General features: G+C 37.5%; 1 protein-coding gene across 5 annotated transcripts in view; it reads left to right on the top strand.

Annotated features, from left to right (window-relative positions):
• The window catches only part of Erbin (erbb2 interacting protein), a 142,982-nt gene that overhangs the window by 44,319 nt on the left and 80,501 nt on the right, over positions 1 to 18,162 (top strand). For 4 of the 5 annotated variants that reach the window (XM_023705883.1, XM_004623039.3, XM_004623040.2 and 1 more), the window contains exons 2-3: positions 9,961 to 10,008; positions 15,301 to 15,498. In XM_023705883.1, the coding sequence (XP_023561651.1) occupies positions 15,310 to 15,498 (189 nt within the window). In that variant the 5' untranslated portion in view covers positions 9,961 to 10,008; positions 15,301 to 15,309. The remainder of the gene's footprint in view (positions 1 to 9,960; positions 10,009 to 15,300; positions 15,499 to 18,162) is intronic. The other variant, XM_023705820.1, reaches the window with a different exon arrangement.

Genomic DNA, 18,162 nt, shown 5'->3' with positions numbered 1-18,162 from the left:
GCAGGGTAGCAGGAAACTCTCCGCACACTCACCGGACCTGGGCTAGGACTGGGTCTGGGGGCTCCCGGAACTGGGCAGAAAATCCTACTCGGCGGGCGGGGTGGGGGAGGCACTCCTGAGTAATTTTTTTAGATCAAAATAAAGACATTTTACTCCTTTGTTCTCTCCTAAAATATGCATTGGTTGTTACTGTTATTACCGCTTTCATGGAGTTACTTAATAATTTAGCCTGTGTGTCATTCTAGAAATTTCTTTTTTTTTGAGACAGGGTTTCACTGTTCAACAAAAGGCTAAAGATTGGCCTTTAGCTTACTATGTAGTTCAGGCTGGCCTCCAGCTAAGCTTAGGTGGTCTTCTGCCTCAGCCTCTCAACTGCTAGGATTATAGGCATTAGCCACTATGCCTGGTCTTAGAAATTTTTAAACGTTAACTTTTGTTGACACTGACAAGTGATTTTTTTTTTTTTTAAATGGTGTCTTACTATGTAGTCCAGGCTGCTCTTACTCTTGAGCTCGCTCTGCAACCCATAGTGGCCACTTCAGTGCTAGGATTACAGGCCTGTGCCACTATTCCCAACTAAGAGTAGTGATTTTTGAGGAGTAATTGAAATCACCTATGGAGCTCTTATTTTAACATGCACATACTTGGTTTGCACTCCCCATCATTTGAGGAAGACTCATTCCAGTTGGAAGCCAGGCAAAAATGCTTGAATAAAATCCTGATGATACTGATGTCATTTGATTAAGATTATCTATATTCTGTCCTCCAAGAATAGATTATTTTTCAAAGGAGGGAAAACTATGTGCTTGAAATATCATGGACCAGAATATGTACAGTAGTCACAATTATAATAATAGTATTTTTAGGGCACTGAACCCTGTGCAAAGTATTCTCTTGTAGTTACTGTAGTTATTTGCACTAATCTTCACTCTTAGTAGCCTAGTCTCAATACAGCATTCAGAGCAATTTACTTTTTTCTTTTTCTTTTCTTTGAAACACAGGGTGTCACCATGTGGTATGGACTGTCATTTAAACTCACCAAGTAGCACAGGTTGGTTTGAAATTTGTCACCCTATTAAGACTCCAGAGTGCTGCGATTACAGGCATGCACCACTAGCCTGTCCCCAGAGCATTTCCTTAATATAAATTATGTATCTCCTAACAAGAGCGGCTTTAATCAGACTTTATACTAATTATCTGCTGGTATGAAAGAAACTATCTCAAACTTAGTGAAGTAATCAGAAAGTCATTATTCTTAGCTCTCATAATTCTAAGGCTTACTGGGCTAGCTGGCTGATTCTTGCTCAAGGTCTCATATGTTTGCATTGTATGGTTGCTGTAGCTACTTTTCTCACATATCTAGCAGTTGATATTCCTACAGGCCAGGTTTTCTATAAGTCAGAGCACCTGCATATAACCTTAGTAAGACTTGACATAGCCTTATGGCAGGTGGCTGTGTTGTCAGGTAGTTGTCTTCTATTAAAGTATCTTGCCAACTGAATGTTACCAGGGTCTAGGTTGCTTACCTCTCCCTCTGGAGTTAGAGTCCAGGTGCTTCTCATCTTGAACAAAGTCAGATAAAAAGAACAAAAAAAGCAGTGGCAACATTTATTCAAGAAGGTAAAAGGCTGTGTGTGATGGCACATACCTATAATCCCAGCACTTGGGAAACCGAGGCAGGAGGATCACTGGAAGTTTGGGACCAGCCTGGGCTACAAAGTGAGTTCAAGACCTGTATGAAACTGCATAGTGAGATCCTGTCTCAAAAGACCAGAGAGAGAGAGAGAGAGAGAGAGAGAGAGAGAGAGAGAGAGAGAGAGAGAGAGAGAAAGTGAAGTGTGGGGCGGGAGATGGCTTTGTAGAGGGAGCTTGGGCTGAGCAAGGAGAAAATAAGGGCAAAAAGCAAACGTAAAAATACATGCTGAAATCTCCCAGGCTAGCGTGGGAAGTTACAGTGAGCTTTTCATGGCTCACCTCACCTTTTACATGGCCCAGAACTCAAGGAAACCATGAGAATGGCTACATATGCGATGAGCACGTCAACCTGAAGTCAGGGCTGGGTCATTGTTTGCAAGAGGTCCACCAGGGATTAGGAATGCTTTTGCACATGTATCTGAGGTTTTGCAATTAACAGGTCACACCTCTTAGTACAGCCAGTTTTGCCTGGCCCTACTTTCCTATCTCGGCTGGATTCCAAGAGCGAATAGACCAAAGGAAAAGTACAAGTAGCCTTAGCCTAGCCCAATTGAAGGAGAGCAGGCAGAATCACTTGTATTATTTTATTTTTAAATATAAATTTTGGGAAGAATAAAAACTCAGTTCTCTATGTGACTGTTTCCATAAATTTTTGTTTTAAATGAGAAAAGGAGTAACATAGTGAATACTTTGAGAAAAATAAAAGCATTTTTGAGTCAGATTATAAAGCTCATTTAGCTTTAATAAAAAATTATTTTTCAACTGTACATATATTAATTGGATCTTCATATCTTGTTGAATATACCTATATTTTTATATTTGTGTAACAGCTAAAATATAGGCATTCTCCCTAGAGAAACTGAGATTGAAGATATGAGATCCTGTGTTCAGGCAGGGTAAATGGAGAATCTCACCTCAAATGTAAAAAAATATTGTTTCCGAAATCATTTTCTTTTGTGTTCACCCATAATATTTTATTTGCTATCATGTTTTAACAGTTTGAAGCTCCTTACTGCTCTTTCATACTTCAATTATTTTAGCACCTAGCAAACTCTTGGTCCGGCATGCACACCTGTAATCCCAGCAATTCGAGAGGCTGATGGAGTATTGCAAATCTGAGTGCAACATGAGTTACTTAGCAAGACCCTTTCTCAAAATAAAAAGGGTTAGGGAATGTAGCTCAGTGTGAAGGGCCTGGTTCAATCCCTAGTACTGCTCCCCCCCCCCCAAAGTTTGCTATGTGTATATGTCCAGCCAGGCATGGTGGCACACATCTGTAAGTAATCTCAGCACTCTGGGAGGCTGAGTCAGGAGAATTACCTCGGGTTTGAAGTCAGCGTGGGCTACATAGTCGGGGCTGGTCCGAACTACATAATAGGATTGTCTGTAAAAAAAAAAAAAGAGAAAGAGAGAGAGATTTCCAGCAAAGAGTGCTATTTGTTAAGTTTACAGCCTTTCTTAACAAAATGTTAATAATTTATCTTTAAAATCCTTTAGTAGGTTGTTGCTTTAGAAGGTTTGCAATATTATAATTTCTAGCATAATTTAACTGCTAAGCAAATTAACATTTTTCTAGTTGGCTTCTGTTTTCTTCATTTTTGCTTTTTTTCTGTTTCCTCTTGGTTGCTTTTTTTCTAATGCTTTTCTTCTTTCAAATTTAAGGGAATAATACACTTACAAAGAAGTTCTCCTTAAGAAGTTAGGATATTAGCCTAGCAAGGTGGTGCATACCTCTATAGCACTCTGAGAGGCTGAGGCAGAAGGATTGCAAGTTTGAGCCAGCTTGGACAATTTAGTACCTGCCTCACAGTGAAAAGGGCTGGGGATGTACCACAGGATGAAGGCTTTGATTCAATCGTAGTTCCACAAAAAATAGGAAGGAAAGATTGTTTCATCCAAGTGAATTTGTTTTTAAGAAGCTGTTTGAAGAGGGCCCAGAAAAAATAACTAATAGTGGAGTGTGGCACTCAAATCAGGTCATGCTTTTTGGAAGGTCTGCCTCGGTTTCTAGGACTACAAACACACTGCATAAAAACATTTTTAAAAATAGCTTTATTTAAACGAGTTAAAGAACCAGAGAATTAATTAGTGTTTCCAAGTTGGTAAGTGGAATATGGGGTCTGTTGTAAGATCAAAAGCTTCACCTGAGTAAGCATTAGTTACTTACTCAGTAGCGAAGCTTATAAATGTAGATTGAAAATAGATCATATATGTTTGGGGATTAAGCAGTTTAAAAATTTTGCAATGGAAAATGATTTTAATGAAAACGTTAGGTGCTGAGTTTTGAATCTATGTCAAGACATAAAAGTGGTACTGTATTAACAGGTGTCCTAGTATTTTTCTCTTAGAGATACTTTTAAAATTGAGATATAATTCATATATCTTACAACTCATTTTTTTAAGTTTACAGCTCAGTAGCTTTTCATATATTTACAAACTTACACAACTATGATCACTGTGTAATTCCACAACAGTCTTACCAGCCCCTCACAGAAGCTTTGTTTGAGACAGTATCTCACTGTGTAGTTCCGGGTGGCCTTGAACCTTGAACTCGCTGTGTAGCCCAGGTGGACTCTCAGACTCATGGCAATCTTTCTGCCTTAGCCTCCTGCATACTGGTATCACAGGCATGTGCCACATGCTTGTCCAAGGTGCATTAACATAACTTCGCTTCTCCCCTGGCCTCCCTCGTCTGTCTCTGTGAACTTGCCTATTCAAGTTATTTCATAAAAATGAATTAATACATGACCTTTTGTTTTTGGCTTCTTCAGCATAGCATAATGTTTCTCTTTCCTTTTTCCCTTTTTTTTTTTTTTTGGTACTGGGGTTGTCTTTGCTCTGGGCTACTCTCCCATCCTCTTTTGTATTTTATTTGGAGAGGGTCTTACTAAGTTATCGTGTAACGGGGCTTACATTTGTGATTGTCCTGCCTGAGCCTCCCAGAGCTCTGGGATAACAAGTGTGCACCATCTTGCCTAGCTCTAATTTCCAATTTTTATCCATGTTGTATTATGTTAGTACTTTGTCCATTTATATAACTGAATCATATTCCACCATAATGGAATGTTGCATAGATATACATCATTTTTATATCATTTGGCTAGTTGATGAATCTTTGGGTGTTACGGCAGTTTGTTCAATGTTTGTTTTGATAGTAATGCTATAAATATTAGTCACAACTTTCTTCTTCAGAGAATGTGTTTTCAGTCTTTTTGGTTGTATACTTAAATACTTAAGAGTGAAATTGTTGGGTTGTAGGGAAGCTGTTTAACTTTTTGTAGCTGCCACTGCATTTTCCAGAGTGGCTGTACCATTTTCCATTTCTGTCTCCAATGGATGAGAGTTTCTACATCTTCAGCATGTGTGTGTGTGTGTGTGTGTGTGTGCGCGCGCACAAATATATACATATGTGTGTATATATACACACATATGTATATATGTATATGTTTATATTTGTATATATAGATGCAGATCTATTTTTCAGTACTTTAGGGATTGAACCTAGCATCTCAGGCAGGCCAAGCAAGTACTCCACCACTGAGCTACATCTCCAACTTGAGTCTATCTCTATAGCCTCTCTGATGCTGATACTTGTGGTTGCCTGACTTGGTTATACTCATCCCATTGGGTAGGAATGATAGTTTTGGTTTGTACGTCTCTAATGACTAATGAGAAATGCCTCTTCAAACCCTTTTGCCTATCTTTGGTTTTTGTCTTTTGCTTTCTTATTTTTGAGTATTAAGAGCTGTGAATTTTCCTGGATACATGCCCATCATTGTATATGACACTGATAGTTTCTTAATGGAGGAAATAGCTTCTGTTTGATTTACTAAGATTTGTGTGTGTGTGTGTCTAGAAGGGCTGTTTGTTGACTGGTGTTTGTTAAAAAGATCTATTTTCTCTTTTTGTGCCTATTTGTGTGAAGTACTGTATAGCTTTATTAATCTTGGCCTTTCTACTACTGCCTGAATAGCTGAGACTGCAGGGCACACCACTGGCTCCAGCTCTAGTTAAAAAATTTAAAAGAATTGTTGTAGATATTGTTGAGATACTCATTTTGGTTATATTGAATTTGTGATATGAATTGGGATTTTTCTTGTGTCTTGAACTTTGTGATCAGATTTCATTTTTAGAAAGTTTGCAAATAGATGTGTAATGTCTTTTTTTCTTCTTCTAAACAACAGAGTCTACAGGATCTCAGTACATAGATCAGACTCGTAGTGATCCTCTTGTTTTCAACCTCCCAAGTACTAGTATTACAGGTGGGGCCACTACATCCGGTCTCAATTGCCTTCTCAGTGTGTCCCGGGCATGGAGTCCGCATGGCTTGTGGTGCTGGGCATCAAACCCTTGCCCCTGTGCTCTGCCTCAGCAGGTGCTTTAGTTCCCTGAACTATCTGGCCGGCCTTATAATGTCTTAAGGAATAATCAGTCTATCTATCTTTCTTTCTTTCTTTTTTTTTCTGTTACTGTTGTACCTGGCACCATTTTTTTTTTTTTTTTTTTCTTCTTAATCATCTGGAAAGAAAACATTCTAGAGTAACATCATTAAAAACAGCTTTGATAAAGCACGGTAACTACTATGTATCATTAAGCAGGTACCAGATATTTTACATTCACAGAAGTATGATACAGTACTGTCCTACATCTATAATACTAAAGGCTACAATTAAAAAGGCACTATTTCAGACTTGATTCTACTTTTCCAGCAGAGGGCCCAAGGGTGATTTGACACAGCTCTGTAAAGAAATGCACTTCCTTAGATAGCATTTGCTTCCATTAGCAGCACAGTTTACTGTCTTCATGAACACCAGCTTCCTTCTTTCTTTCTTTGGTCTTTTTTTCCCCCCAGAACCGTGGCTTGAACTTAGACCCTTGCACTTGCTTGCCAGGGAATCGTTTATTCCACTGAGCCATCTCTCTGGCCCCTTTCTCGTCTTTTTGAGTCAGGGTCTTGCTATACAGCTCAAACAGCCCTTGAGCTCACTTTGTAGCCCAAGCTGGTCTCAAACTTGCAGTGACCTTCCTGCCTCAGCCTCCCAAGTGCAGGGATTAGAGGCATGCAGTGTCACACCCAGCTTCCAATTTTTCTTAGTCTGTTTTTAGCACATGATTATATCCCTCTTGAGTTGTGCGTGTGCACATGGCCCATCTCAATTTTTTCCTCATCTTCCTTCCCTCCCCCTCCTTCCCTCTCTGGTTCTCTCCCCATTTGCAGAAGATCTGCTTCCTATTGTTTTTTATTTTTCAGTTTGTTTATAATTTTGGTTTCTCATATGAGAAACCATGCAATATTTAAGCTCGTGTGTCATTTAACTTAACACTGTGGTGTCAGGGTGCTTAAGGAATAATTTTGACACACCTTTTCCATCCATGATTTCAACCATGGTTTTTTATTTCTTTGTGTTTTTCTTTAAACTTGACAGTATCTTGCTGTGTAATTCAGGTTGACCTTGACCTCACTATGTAGTCCAGGCTGGTCCTTTTGAACTTGGAGTGATCCTCCCTCTGGCCTCAGCCTCTACCTTACAGAGTGCTGGGATTAAAGGTGTTCACCACTATGTCTGATTGATTTTTTAATCTTTCATTTATTTATTTGGTACAGGGTCTCACTATGGAGCTTGGACTTGTGGTGATTCTCCTGTCTCAGGCTCCCCAGTGCTGGGATTACAGGCATGCACCACCGAGCCCAGTTTCTGCATTGCTGTATCTGGCATGCTTTTCTATTTCTTGAGCAAATTTTATAATTTATATATTTATAGAAAATCAGAAAAAAATCAATCATAGTATAAAAACATTTATCTAAACTTAGTGATTTTTTTAGACTTTAAAAATTTTTTTTTTTTACATTTTATGCATTGGTTCAGGGTCTTGCTGTGCAGTTTGGACTGATAGTAATCCTGCCTCAGCCTCCCCAGCGCTGGGATTACAGGCATGTGCCACCACACTCAGTCTTTAAAAATTGTTTTTTTCTGTGCTATTACACTGTAATTCTTCCTACTAGCATGTTTCATGTTACTAGATCTTTGAGAAATTATTTTTTTTTGTTTGGGGAAATTATTATTATTTTGTATTTTAGGGAAGGGTTTACAGGGTGTTCAGGATCTCACTACTAGATTGGACTCGTAGTAATTCACCTGTTATAGCCTCCCAAGAGCTGGGATTACAGGTGCACACCACCATACCCAGTCTCAATTGCCATCTCAGCACACCCTGGGAGTGGGGCTGGCACAGGAGGCCTGAATATCGAAACCCCGGCCCCTGCGCCTGCTTGCAGGCACTTTAATCTCCTGAGCTATTTGGCTGGCCCTGAGAAATTATTCTTTATGTTCTTATTCTACTTCCCCCAAAAGTAGAACAAGCCCTTGGTGCCAGTCATTTCTCTCTCTCTTCTCTCTCCTCTCATCCCTTTATGCTTGACCCGGACCCTTCCCCCCATCCCCTGCACTCAGCCCTCCGTGCCCTTTTCTCTTCCTCCCTCTTATGTTCCCCTTTGTATCTTCTGTCTTCTCTTCTCCATCACTTCAGGCTCTATACTCCTGGACTATATCCTCAGCTGCTGGCTCTTCTGTGAATCCCCTCTAGTGTTTTGCCTCTCCACTAAAAGTAGTCTTGTCTAACCCACAGAGTGGGAAAATTTTTTTGCCAGCTATTCTTTGAACAAAGGACTAATATCGAGAATAGATGCAGAACTTAAAAAAAATCAGATTCTGTCTCAGTTACTTTTCTTTTGTTGCTAGGACAAAATACCTGATACCTGAACTTAAGGAAGGAAAGGTTTATTTAGCTCACAGTTTGTGGAGGTTTCTGTCCATAATTTGCTGGCTCTGAGGCAGGGTGGTCATGGAAGAGGGGAGCAGTTTATGGTAACAGAAAACAGTAGAACAGCCAGAGCAAAAAGAGAAGAATAGTAGCAGAGAGGAAACCTCTTTCTCTCCCGAATATTGTATGCAGGATACCTGCCCCAGACCAGGTATAGCACTCACACTCATAATCCCAGCATTGGATTATGTTTTTGCTTTGCTTTGCTTTTCAGTACCAGGGATTGAACTCAGGACTCTGTGCTTGCCAAGCAGGTGCTTACTCTACTGAGCTATCTCCCCAGCCCTTGGATCATGAATTAATCACAAACTCTAGAAACCTGCCTCATGACTGCATGAGGCTTTGAGGGGGGAAATCTGAACGCAAACTATAACAACCCCCCCCCCGCACAATAAAACCCAATCCAAAAATGGGCATCTGAAGTACATAGATGCTTCTTAGAAAAAGAAGTAGAAATGACAAACATATGAAAAAAAAAATGTTCAGTATCACTAGTCATTTGAGAGATGTAAATTAAAACAATGTTGAAATGTCATGTCACTTCAGAAGAAATGGCTGTTATCAAGAAATCAGCCATTAACAAATCCTAGCAGGGGAGAGAAGAACTCTTCTCCACTGTTGGTGGGAGTGTAGACTGGTGGTGCAACCACTGTGGAGATTCTCAAGGAAGTAGGATGATAGGTCCCATTGGACCCCGTTATTCCCCTACTTGATATCCTCCCAAAAGAATTAAAAACATCATACCACAGTGATTTATGCGCACTCATGTTTATAGCAGTTCAGTTTGTAATTAAATCTGGGAAACAGGCCTAATGCCCATGAATGGATGACTGGATAATGAAAATGTGGCTTTATATACAGTGAAGTACTACTCAGCCAAAAGGAAGGATAAACTTGAGACATTTCTAGGTAAATGGGTGCACCTTGAGACCATACTCACATGTTTAAATACTGCATTGTGTCTCTGGTGTGAGAAACTGAACTAAGTAAGGACCAAAATGTATACCACATAATGGGAAATGGGAAGAAATTGCTGAAATGAGAAGAGGAACAAGTAATGAATAGTGCTTGTCTCAAAGATTGATCAGAAACTACTGAATTTACATGTAATTGGTAATGAGAGTTTATTCATATAGAAAAAGTTTTATGTTTCAGTAAAATGAAAAGTATTTGTTTTTGATAAAGGCTTTCGGTAGTTTACAAACATGTTAAAAACAGTACATTTTATTAGATGTTGCCAAATACATGTGGGCACATGTGCCTGTATATTTTTAAGAAATGAGCATTATGGTTTGACTATTTGGTTATGACTTTTTTAGTTTACAGTGGTCAATTTTTAAGAATTCCATTTTAGAATTTGATGTAAGTAAGGAAGTAAAGGTGATTTCCTTAGTTATAAAAATCAATTTTAAAAATTAATTAGTTCTCTTTTGCTTTCCATAGCATGTTGACTCAATTAAGAGACATCAGGGAGATAAATTCAATCCAGTGGTAAGTAGCCTTAATTTCTTTTTGTTAGAAAGTATTTATTTATTTATACATGTTTGTAGTACGTAATGTTTACATTCGTTCTCTGGGGTTGGTACATGGACATACTAGATGTGAATTCCTTTTTCCATCCCTTTTTACCACCTTCCTCCTCCTACCTCCATCTCTTGATTTCTTTCTTGTTTTAGAAAGATCTGTCTCCTTACTTTCTGTTGTCTTTTATTTTGCTCTGATTTTTGAGACAGAGTCTCACTGTGTATATACAGTTTAGGCTGGCCTTGAGCATGGTAGGTAGCCTAGTCTGGCTTTGAACTGTGGAGCTCTTCTTGCTTCAGTTTGCTGAATACTGGGATTATAATTGTGCAACACCATGCCCTGCTTTTAGTTTGCTTTTTATTAATAATTTGAGTTTCTTGTATGAAAAAAGCCATGTGATACTTAAGCCTGTGTGTGATTCATTACACATAACATTGTGGTCTCAAAAGTGCATAGGTTTTCCTATAAATGACTCTAGTTTAGCTTTCTTTATGGCAGAGTAGTACACCATTGTGTGTAAATGTCATGTTTTTGTACATGTGTCAATACAATCTGTTGTCTTTAACTCTTTTGGGAAGATGCATGGAAGGGGAGAATAGCTAGGTTGAGTGGAACTTCTTGGTTTAGGTTTTTGAGGAATTTCCATACTGATTTCCATAGTGGTTGTAGTAGTTCACATTACTACCAATAATACAGAAGGAAGGGTCCCTTTTTCTCCCTGCAGCCTTGTCAGCATTTGTTATTTGATTTCTTGATAATGGCCATTGATTGGTTCTGGAGTACAGTGGAATCTCACTGTGGAATTTGTATGTCTCTAGTGGCCAGTGATATTAAGCATTTCTTTATGTATTTATTGGCCATTTATTTGTACTTTTTCTTCTGTGAAGTGTCTGTTCATTTCACTTGCCCATGTTTTCAGTCAGGCTCATTATTAGAGGAGTATGTGTTTTGAGTTCTTTATGTATTCTATATAGTAGAGGAATAGTTGGCAAAACATTTTTCCGATTATGTAGGGCTTTTTTGTTTTTAACTGTTGGTTTTTCTTTTGCAGTGTAGAAGCTTTTTCTTTTGATATGATCCCATATGTTGATTCTGTTTCCTGTACAGCTGGGCAGGGGATTGTTCAGAAAGTCCTTGCCTGTGCTTATGACTTCAAGAGCTTTACCTGTTACCTTTCTTCCACTGTATGTTTTTGGCCTTTCTGTCGAAGATCAAGTAATTAAATTTGCCTCCCCTATTCTAATAGTTCCATTGATCTTTATATCTGTTTTTGTTTTAGTACTGTGCTGTTTTATAATATTACTTTATAATATTGTACCATAGCTTTGTAATATTACTTGGAGTTCAGGATTATGACACCTCCCATTCTACTCATGTTGCCCAGGATTGCTTTTTGGTTTTGTTTTGTTTTGTTTTGTTTGTTTTGTTTTGTTTTGTTTTGTTTTTTGATATAGGATCTTAACTTTAGAGTTCAGGCTGGCCTAGTACTGACATAGTGCAGACTGGCCTAGAACTCAACAGTGATCCTCCTGCCTCAGCCTCCTGAGTGTGGGGATTATAGGCATGTGTAACCGTGGATGGGTTTCTACTAGTTCCATGTAAATTTTAGGATTTCCTCTTACATTTGTGAAGAGTACTGGAGGTATTTTGATTGGGATTGTGTTAAATCCGTATATCAATATGTTCTTTTTGACAACATTAATTCTGTCTATCCAGGAACAGTGGGATATCTGTTTTCTGATGTCCTCTTTGATTTTGTTTCTGAAGTGGAGTGCTGTAGTTTTCATTTCAGGTATTTTTCACTTTCTTAGGTTATTTCAAAAGTATCTAATTTTTCTTGGTGCTATTATGAATAGTAGTTTTTTCCTAATTTTTTTCCTCAAGTTAATTATTGGTACACAGAATGCTGTTGACTTTTATGTTTTCATGCTACATTATTGAATTTGATTTTTAATTCTTACCGTCTGTAGAGGATTATGTCATCTGCCTAATGATAGTCTGCTTTCTTCCATATATTTTATTTCTTCCTCTTGCCTCATCACTCTTGCTAGTAGTTTGAAGAACTGTGTTGAAGAGGCATGATAATCTAAGGTATCTCATTAATTGGTTACCATAATAGCTCTTTCTTCTATTTGAAACTATTTTCACATTGTTCACTGCTGCTGCCCATAATTTTGATACAAATTTTAGTCTTCTGAATTTCTGTTTGGAGACTTTTATGGACTGTAATTTGTTTCTGTGTTTGCCATACGTTTTGCCTCATTGTGGTTAGCTTTCTTAGTTTTATTAGTATTTTCTGTATTCTTGCTCATCATTTTGTCCAATATCTGTTTACTTACATCTTTTGTGAGCTTACCAGATCCTCTGTTACTGTTTTGTTATTTCTCTGATAGCATTTTTAATAATTCTGGCATGTGGCTTTTGATTTTTTCACCTTCAGTACTCCATGGATCAGCTTTAGGGGAGTAGATTGTCTTTGGAAGTATTTTTCTTGGGCTTTTCTCATGTTTCTGTGATTTTTATTTTTATGTTAAGTCTTATGGGTTGATTATAAAGGAAAGTTTTGTTTCTAAGATGAAAACCTTTTTAGTTTATGTTCACTTTTCATTGTGCTTTTAGGGTGTGTTTTGGGCCTTTGCTTCTGTTCTAGAATCGAACTACCTCTGTTTGCTTGGGATGTAAGATTGTAGTGTATTTGGCCTAGACCCAGTTTTCCAAAAATGGGTCACAGTATATTGGTAATAACCACAAGTCAATCTATGTATTGACATCCCAAGAAAACTGGTTAATAGCAACTGTTTGTGACCTTGGCTTATAGTAATAAAATTGGCGTCAATTGCAGCATCAGCTGAATGTCAACAAACCCTCAGAACCTATACCACCCTTCACTGTAGAAAAGAGATCTATAATTATAGAATGACTACAGTGACAAACCAAATATTGACCTATATATAGTAAATATCCACTAATTTGAGTTACTTCACTTCTCTTATTAATAGACAGAACTTTCCTATTGGCTCTAACAGTGCCCATGTTAATGCCTGTTAGACCAGCATAGGCTTTTTCCCTATTGATTGTGTCTTTGTATTACTGTATTTTGTTTTGTCTTTTTGAGACAAGAGTTTCATTACATAGTTCAGGCTGGCCAATAATGTCTCCATAGTTGGAGATACTGAACCAGCACTGTATAATAGAACTTTTTACACTGATGGAAGTATTTTGTATCACTTTGTAATCCCAGCTGGCCTTGAATTCAGAGTGATCCTTCTGCCTCAGCCTCCAGAGTGCTGGGATTATAGGTGTGTGCCACGTGTGTGGCTGTATAATTGTGTAAAGGAGGATCTCTGGGTATTTTTACTCACTATTTATTTGATACTTTATCCCTCTTCCCTCAAGGATTGAGGGGTTTTTTTGTTTGTTTAATTTTCTAATCAGTAGTTTTTATTCTGCATCACTTCCATCTATAGATCTATAAAGAACTAGGACCAGCTACAGACCTATACAGATTTATATAGAACATTTTTGTTGCCTCTGTGCCCAGTAAATTTAATTTGAAGTCTAAGAAGTGGGCATACTTGTAATCTCATTTATTATAAAGGCTGAGACAGGAGGATCTCTTGAGCTGAGGAATTTAAGCCTGGACAGTATAGGGAAGCCATGTTATAAAAAACACAATGCTGGATTTAATCTGAGGTCTAAACTGCCCTCTTCATAGACTATAGCCATGGACAGATTTCCTTCGAATTGAAAACTGTAGCCTCCTAGACCCAGGCATTCATTTAATCTTCGTTTTCTGAATTCATGGTCCTAAGAAGTTCTACTGCTATTGTCTATTTCCAGTCTTATTAGCTTTATAGAAAATTCTTGGAGGTTGTTTTCATTTTTATGAGGATTTTACCCTATGAATTTCTTTATTCCTTAAGTTTCCTCTATCACAATTAAGATAAATATACTTTTTAGTCACATATATTAATTAAAATACAGTGTGTCAGAATCATAGTTGGAGACATTGAACCAGCACTGTGTAATAGAACTTTTTGTGTCAGTTGAAGTATTTTGTATCTGTTTAGTCCATTGTGGTAATTACCTGTGGCTTAAGTTTAAATAGGCACAAATGTCTAGGGGCCAGCGCAGAGTACAGAACAAATAGAATTCTTTTGTATTGTTTTTTAATCATGTTCCTAACTTAGTATCTAGAACAAGATGCTTTCTGTTTTCTTGTGGAATTTAAAAAATGATTTCTTGAGTCCACAAAATAAGGTGAATTACCCTTTAGCAGTTAATTCTTTGTGTTTATTAGATTATTCCTGCTGGTAAAATACACCTTTGTGTAAATGCAGGATGTATTATTTAGTAACCTTAATTGGATGTTTTATTTGACTAAGATGGCAATAAAGCAACCTTGAGCCTGTGTTCCCTGTCTGCCTTTATATTCCACCCAGGCTGCAGGCTCACTGGTTGGCACCCCCTGTGTCCAATATGCAGCTCCAGTGTCAGTAAATCTGATCCACTACACCCAGAACTATGCCAGTCTAAACAGTGGACAAATCCAGTTATCACATAAACCTTAATCTATGTTCCATGTTTATATACCCTTAATCCAGCCAGCTCTGAAAAGCCCTACCAATGAGTGCATGAGGCTAGGGGGAACATCTACAATACAAGCTATAGTAGTCATTAAATTGCCTAGGCTGGGCTTGTGTTCATAATCTTCTTGCTTTAGTCTCCCAGGATGTTGGGTTTATAGATTGCCTCACTACACATATATTTTTGGTTTTAATGATGCCCCCAAAATTTGTAGTAAATTTATAGTACTTTGATGATTTTGAGGAATTCTTAGAACAAAAAATTTAAGAAAAAACTTCATTACATTAGAGTATTTTCGAAAACCAAGAAGCAAACATGAAGCAGGCTAGCCTTGGTGTTCCACACCTGTGATCTCAGCATAAGGCAGAGTGAAGCAGCCTGAACTACATAGCAAGACCCTGCCTCAAAAACAAATTTCTGTAGAAGCATTTAAATATAAATGATTATTTTGTATATCATTTTTAAAAGTACAACAATACTCTGAGTTTAATATGAAATCCATGAAATAAAAATGTGGATATTAAAGTAATATTAAATAGATTCCATTGGTGTGTGTAGCAGAGGGGAGATGCTTATCTTTGGAATATGAATTGGGACAAATGAATTGGAATAATCTGTTCTGAAAAATCAGTATGTATGTTTTAACTAAATTTACTTTTATCCGAATTTCAGTATCTAAACATGACTACAAAACGAAGTTTGTTTGTGCGGTTGGTGCCCTGTCGCTGTCTACGAGGGGAAGAGGAGACTGTCACTACTTTGGATTACTCTCATTGCAGTTTGGAACAGGTTCCCAAAGAGATTTTTACTTTTGAAAAAACTTTGGAGGAGCTCTATTTAGATGCTAATCAGATTGAAGAACTGCCGAAGGTATGTTAATATTATCTTTTCCAGACTAGATTTCACTGAGTAAGTCAGGCTGGCCTTGAACTCACTTTGTGACCCAGGCTGGTCTGAACTCTGCAGTACTCAAGTCTCGGCCTCCCAAATGCTGGAATTACAAGTGTGTACCACCATGCCTGGCTTAATACTGTCTTTGAAGAATAACCTTTGGTATTTCTCTGCCTAACAATTGTGCTTTTGTGTTGTTTTTTTTTTTTTTTTTTGAGACATGGTCTCACTATATATGTAGTTCAGGCTGCCCTTCAACTCACCATATAGTCTAAACTAGCTTTGAACTCAGAGTGATCCTCCTGTTAGGGTAGCCTGCTTTTAAAAGTGGCTTGGCAACTAAGTGTTACTGGATCTGGGTTGCTTGTCTTTCCCTCCAAAGTTATTTTTGTCTTCAACAAAGAAGTAAGCAAAGTGACCAAAAACCAGTTTATTCAAGAACGTAAAAGTGAGGAGTAAAGAAAAAACTGGCTTTGTAGAGCAAGCTTAGGCTGAATAAGAGGAGAAAAAGCAATAAAAGGATACCTTGGAAAAAACAGGATGGCCTCTTATTATGAAAGCCACCATAGTGAGCTCGTCTTGGCATCTGTGCCCTTTTAAACTGTTCAAATCATGAGGAAACCTGTAAGAACTTCTACATACGGGTCCTCAGAGCCAGTGCTGACATCACACATCTCATGTAATGTCTAGGCTGTTCAATTGAAGGCCTGCTTGAGAGGTTTTTTGTTTTTTGTTTTTTGTTTTTTGGTAGTCTAGTAACCACTGGGAGGAAAATGTTTATTACTATGAAACACTCAAATTATAACCTTGTTTCTTTATTAAAAATTTTCAGTGTTTTTTCCCTCTCATTCTATACACTATCTCCTAGGTTTTATGGAAAAACTACAGTTTTAAGCATTAGAATCCTTAGCTACTTAAACAGCAAACTTTGACACAGCAGAGACCCACTGATGGCTCATAAAATAGTTTAGCATGTGCACACAGCACTATGAAAAATAAACTGTTATTTGGATTGTGAGTTTTATAAAGTATTTTTTTAACTGAGGAAGGGAAAAATAATAATAATATATATATAGATAGATACGATATAGATGGACATAGATATACTGTAAGGCTGAGGCGACTACTAATAATTTCCATCAGTTTATTGCAAAAAGCAGTTCATGTTTAGAGTTTTCACTTTGACCAACTCTGTATACTGATAACTTCAATCTAAGCAATTATGTTGAGGACAGCAATATGTAATACAAAGACCATGGTTAAATACCTCTCATCTTGGCTTTCTAAGTATGTATCATTTCTAATGTTTTAGTTATTATTGTACTCTTTAAAATAAATTTTAAAGTAAAGACAAGAAAAATTAAGGTTAATTAAAAGCAAGCATTAATATTCAATTATATGTCCAATCTCACATAGCTATATCTGTTAACCTGAACAACAGATTTGATGATAAAAATAGGTAATATAACAAACCATTGTTAATTTACTATTCTTGTTTTGAAATTCTGTAACATGTCTATTATATGTTACCCTGTTTCTGTCTTTGTTTCTGCTATTTGGTTTTTCTTTTGTTCGTATGCAAAATACAATAAAATTTTAAAAATGTAAAATAATATTTTTGGACACATTTAAATTTATATGTCTTTTTGACTCGCTATACAGTTTAGGCTGGCTTTGAGCTCACTTTGTAGCCCAGGCTGGTCTTAAACTCACAGTGATCCCTCCTGCCTCAGCCTCCCGAGTGCTGGGATTCCAGGCATGTGCCATCATACCTGGCAAGAATATTTTGTGTGTGTGGTACTGGGGATCAAACTCAGGTCCTTGTACTCACTCGCCAGGCAGGTGCTTATTGCCATTGCATTATATCCCCAACCCAAGAAATGTTTTTAATATGTCTCATGTAATATATATGACATTCAGTGGAAGTTCATATTTAATTGGACATCTTGTGTTTAATCTGGCAACCCTAACCATAATAGGTTTATGACATACTTATTTTAGATTTTTATATGTGTTTAAACAGGCTGGTTGGGAGTGTATACAAGGCTATTTTCTGATGACCACTAGTAAAATGATTTGGAAAACTACAGCTGTCCTAGATAGTTTTATAAATAAACTTATAATGGCTTTGCGTAAATATTAAAGGTTACCATTTATATGTTTATGAATAGTATACTTAGGTTGTGGTAGGGTGCTTTATAATTTACTGTTCTTGATTCTATGTTCTTGGGCACACAGTTTAATAGAGAAGGTGCCTCGTTCTATTGGAGAAGTTGGAAGATCAAGTCATTACCTTTCCCTATTCACAACCAGTAAAATCTCAATCTGAGATTTTGTGGAACAGAGTGAGGCTTGCTATAATAGTGCAGATAACTTGGTCACAATTTTTTTTTTTTTGCGGAACTAGGGATTGAACGCAGGCCCCTGAGCTTGCCAGGCAAGCCCTTATTCCACTGAGCCATCTCCCCAGCCCCAAATTTTACATTTTTGGAAAATGTTTTTAAATGTGGCTTTCATTTTGGAATAAGTTTCCATGAAAGGTAAATTCCACAGCTTATCGTATTTAATGATGACCTTTTCTTTTTGTATTACTGGAGATTGAACCCAGGACTTTCTTACTGGAGATTGAACCCAGGACTTTCA

This window comes from Octodon degus, unplaced genomic scaffold, assembly GCF_000260255.1.
Source record: "Octodon degus isolate 3935 unplaced genomic scaffold, OctDeg1.0 scaffold00001, whole genome shotgun sequence".
In the NCBI taxonomy this organism is placed as follows: Eukaryota; Metazoa; Chordata; class Mammalia; order Rodentia; family Octodontidae; genus Octodon; species Octodon degus.
Note: the sequence above shows the minus strand (reverse complement) of the source record. Positions and strands in the feature narration are given on the sequence as shown.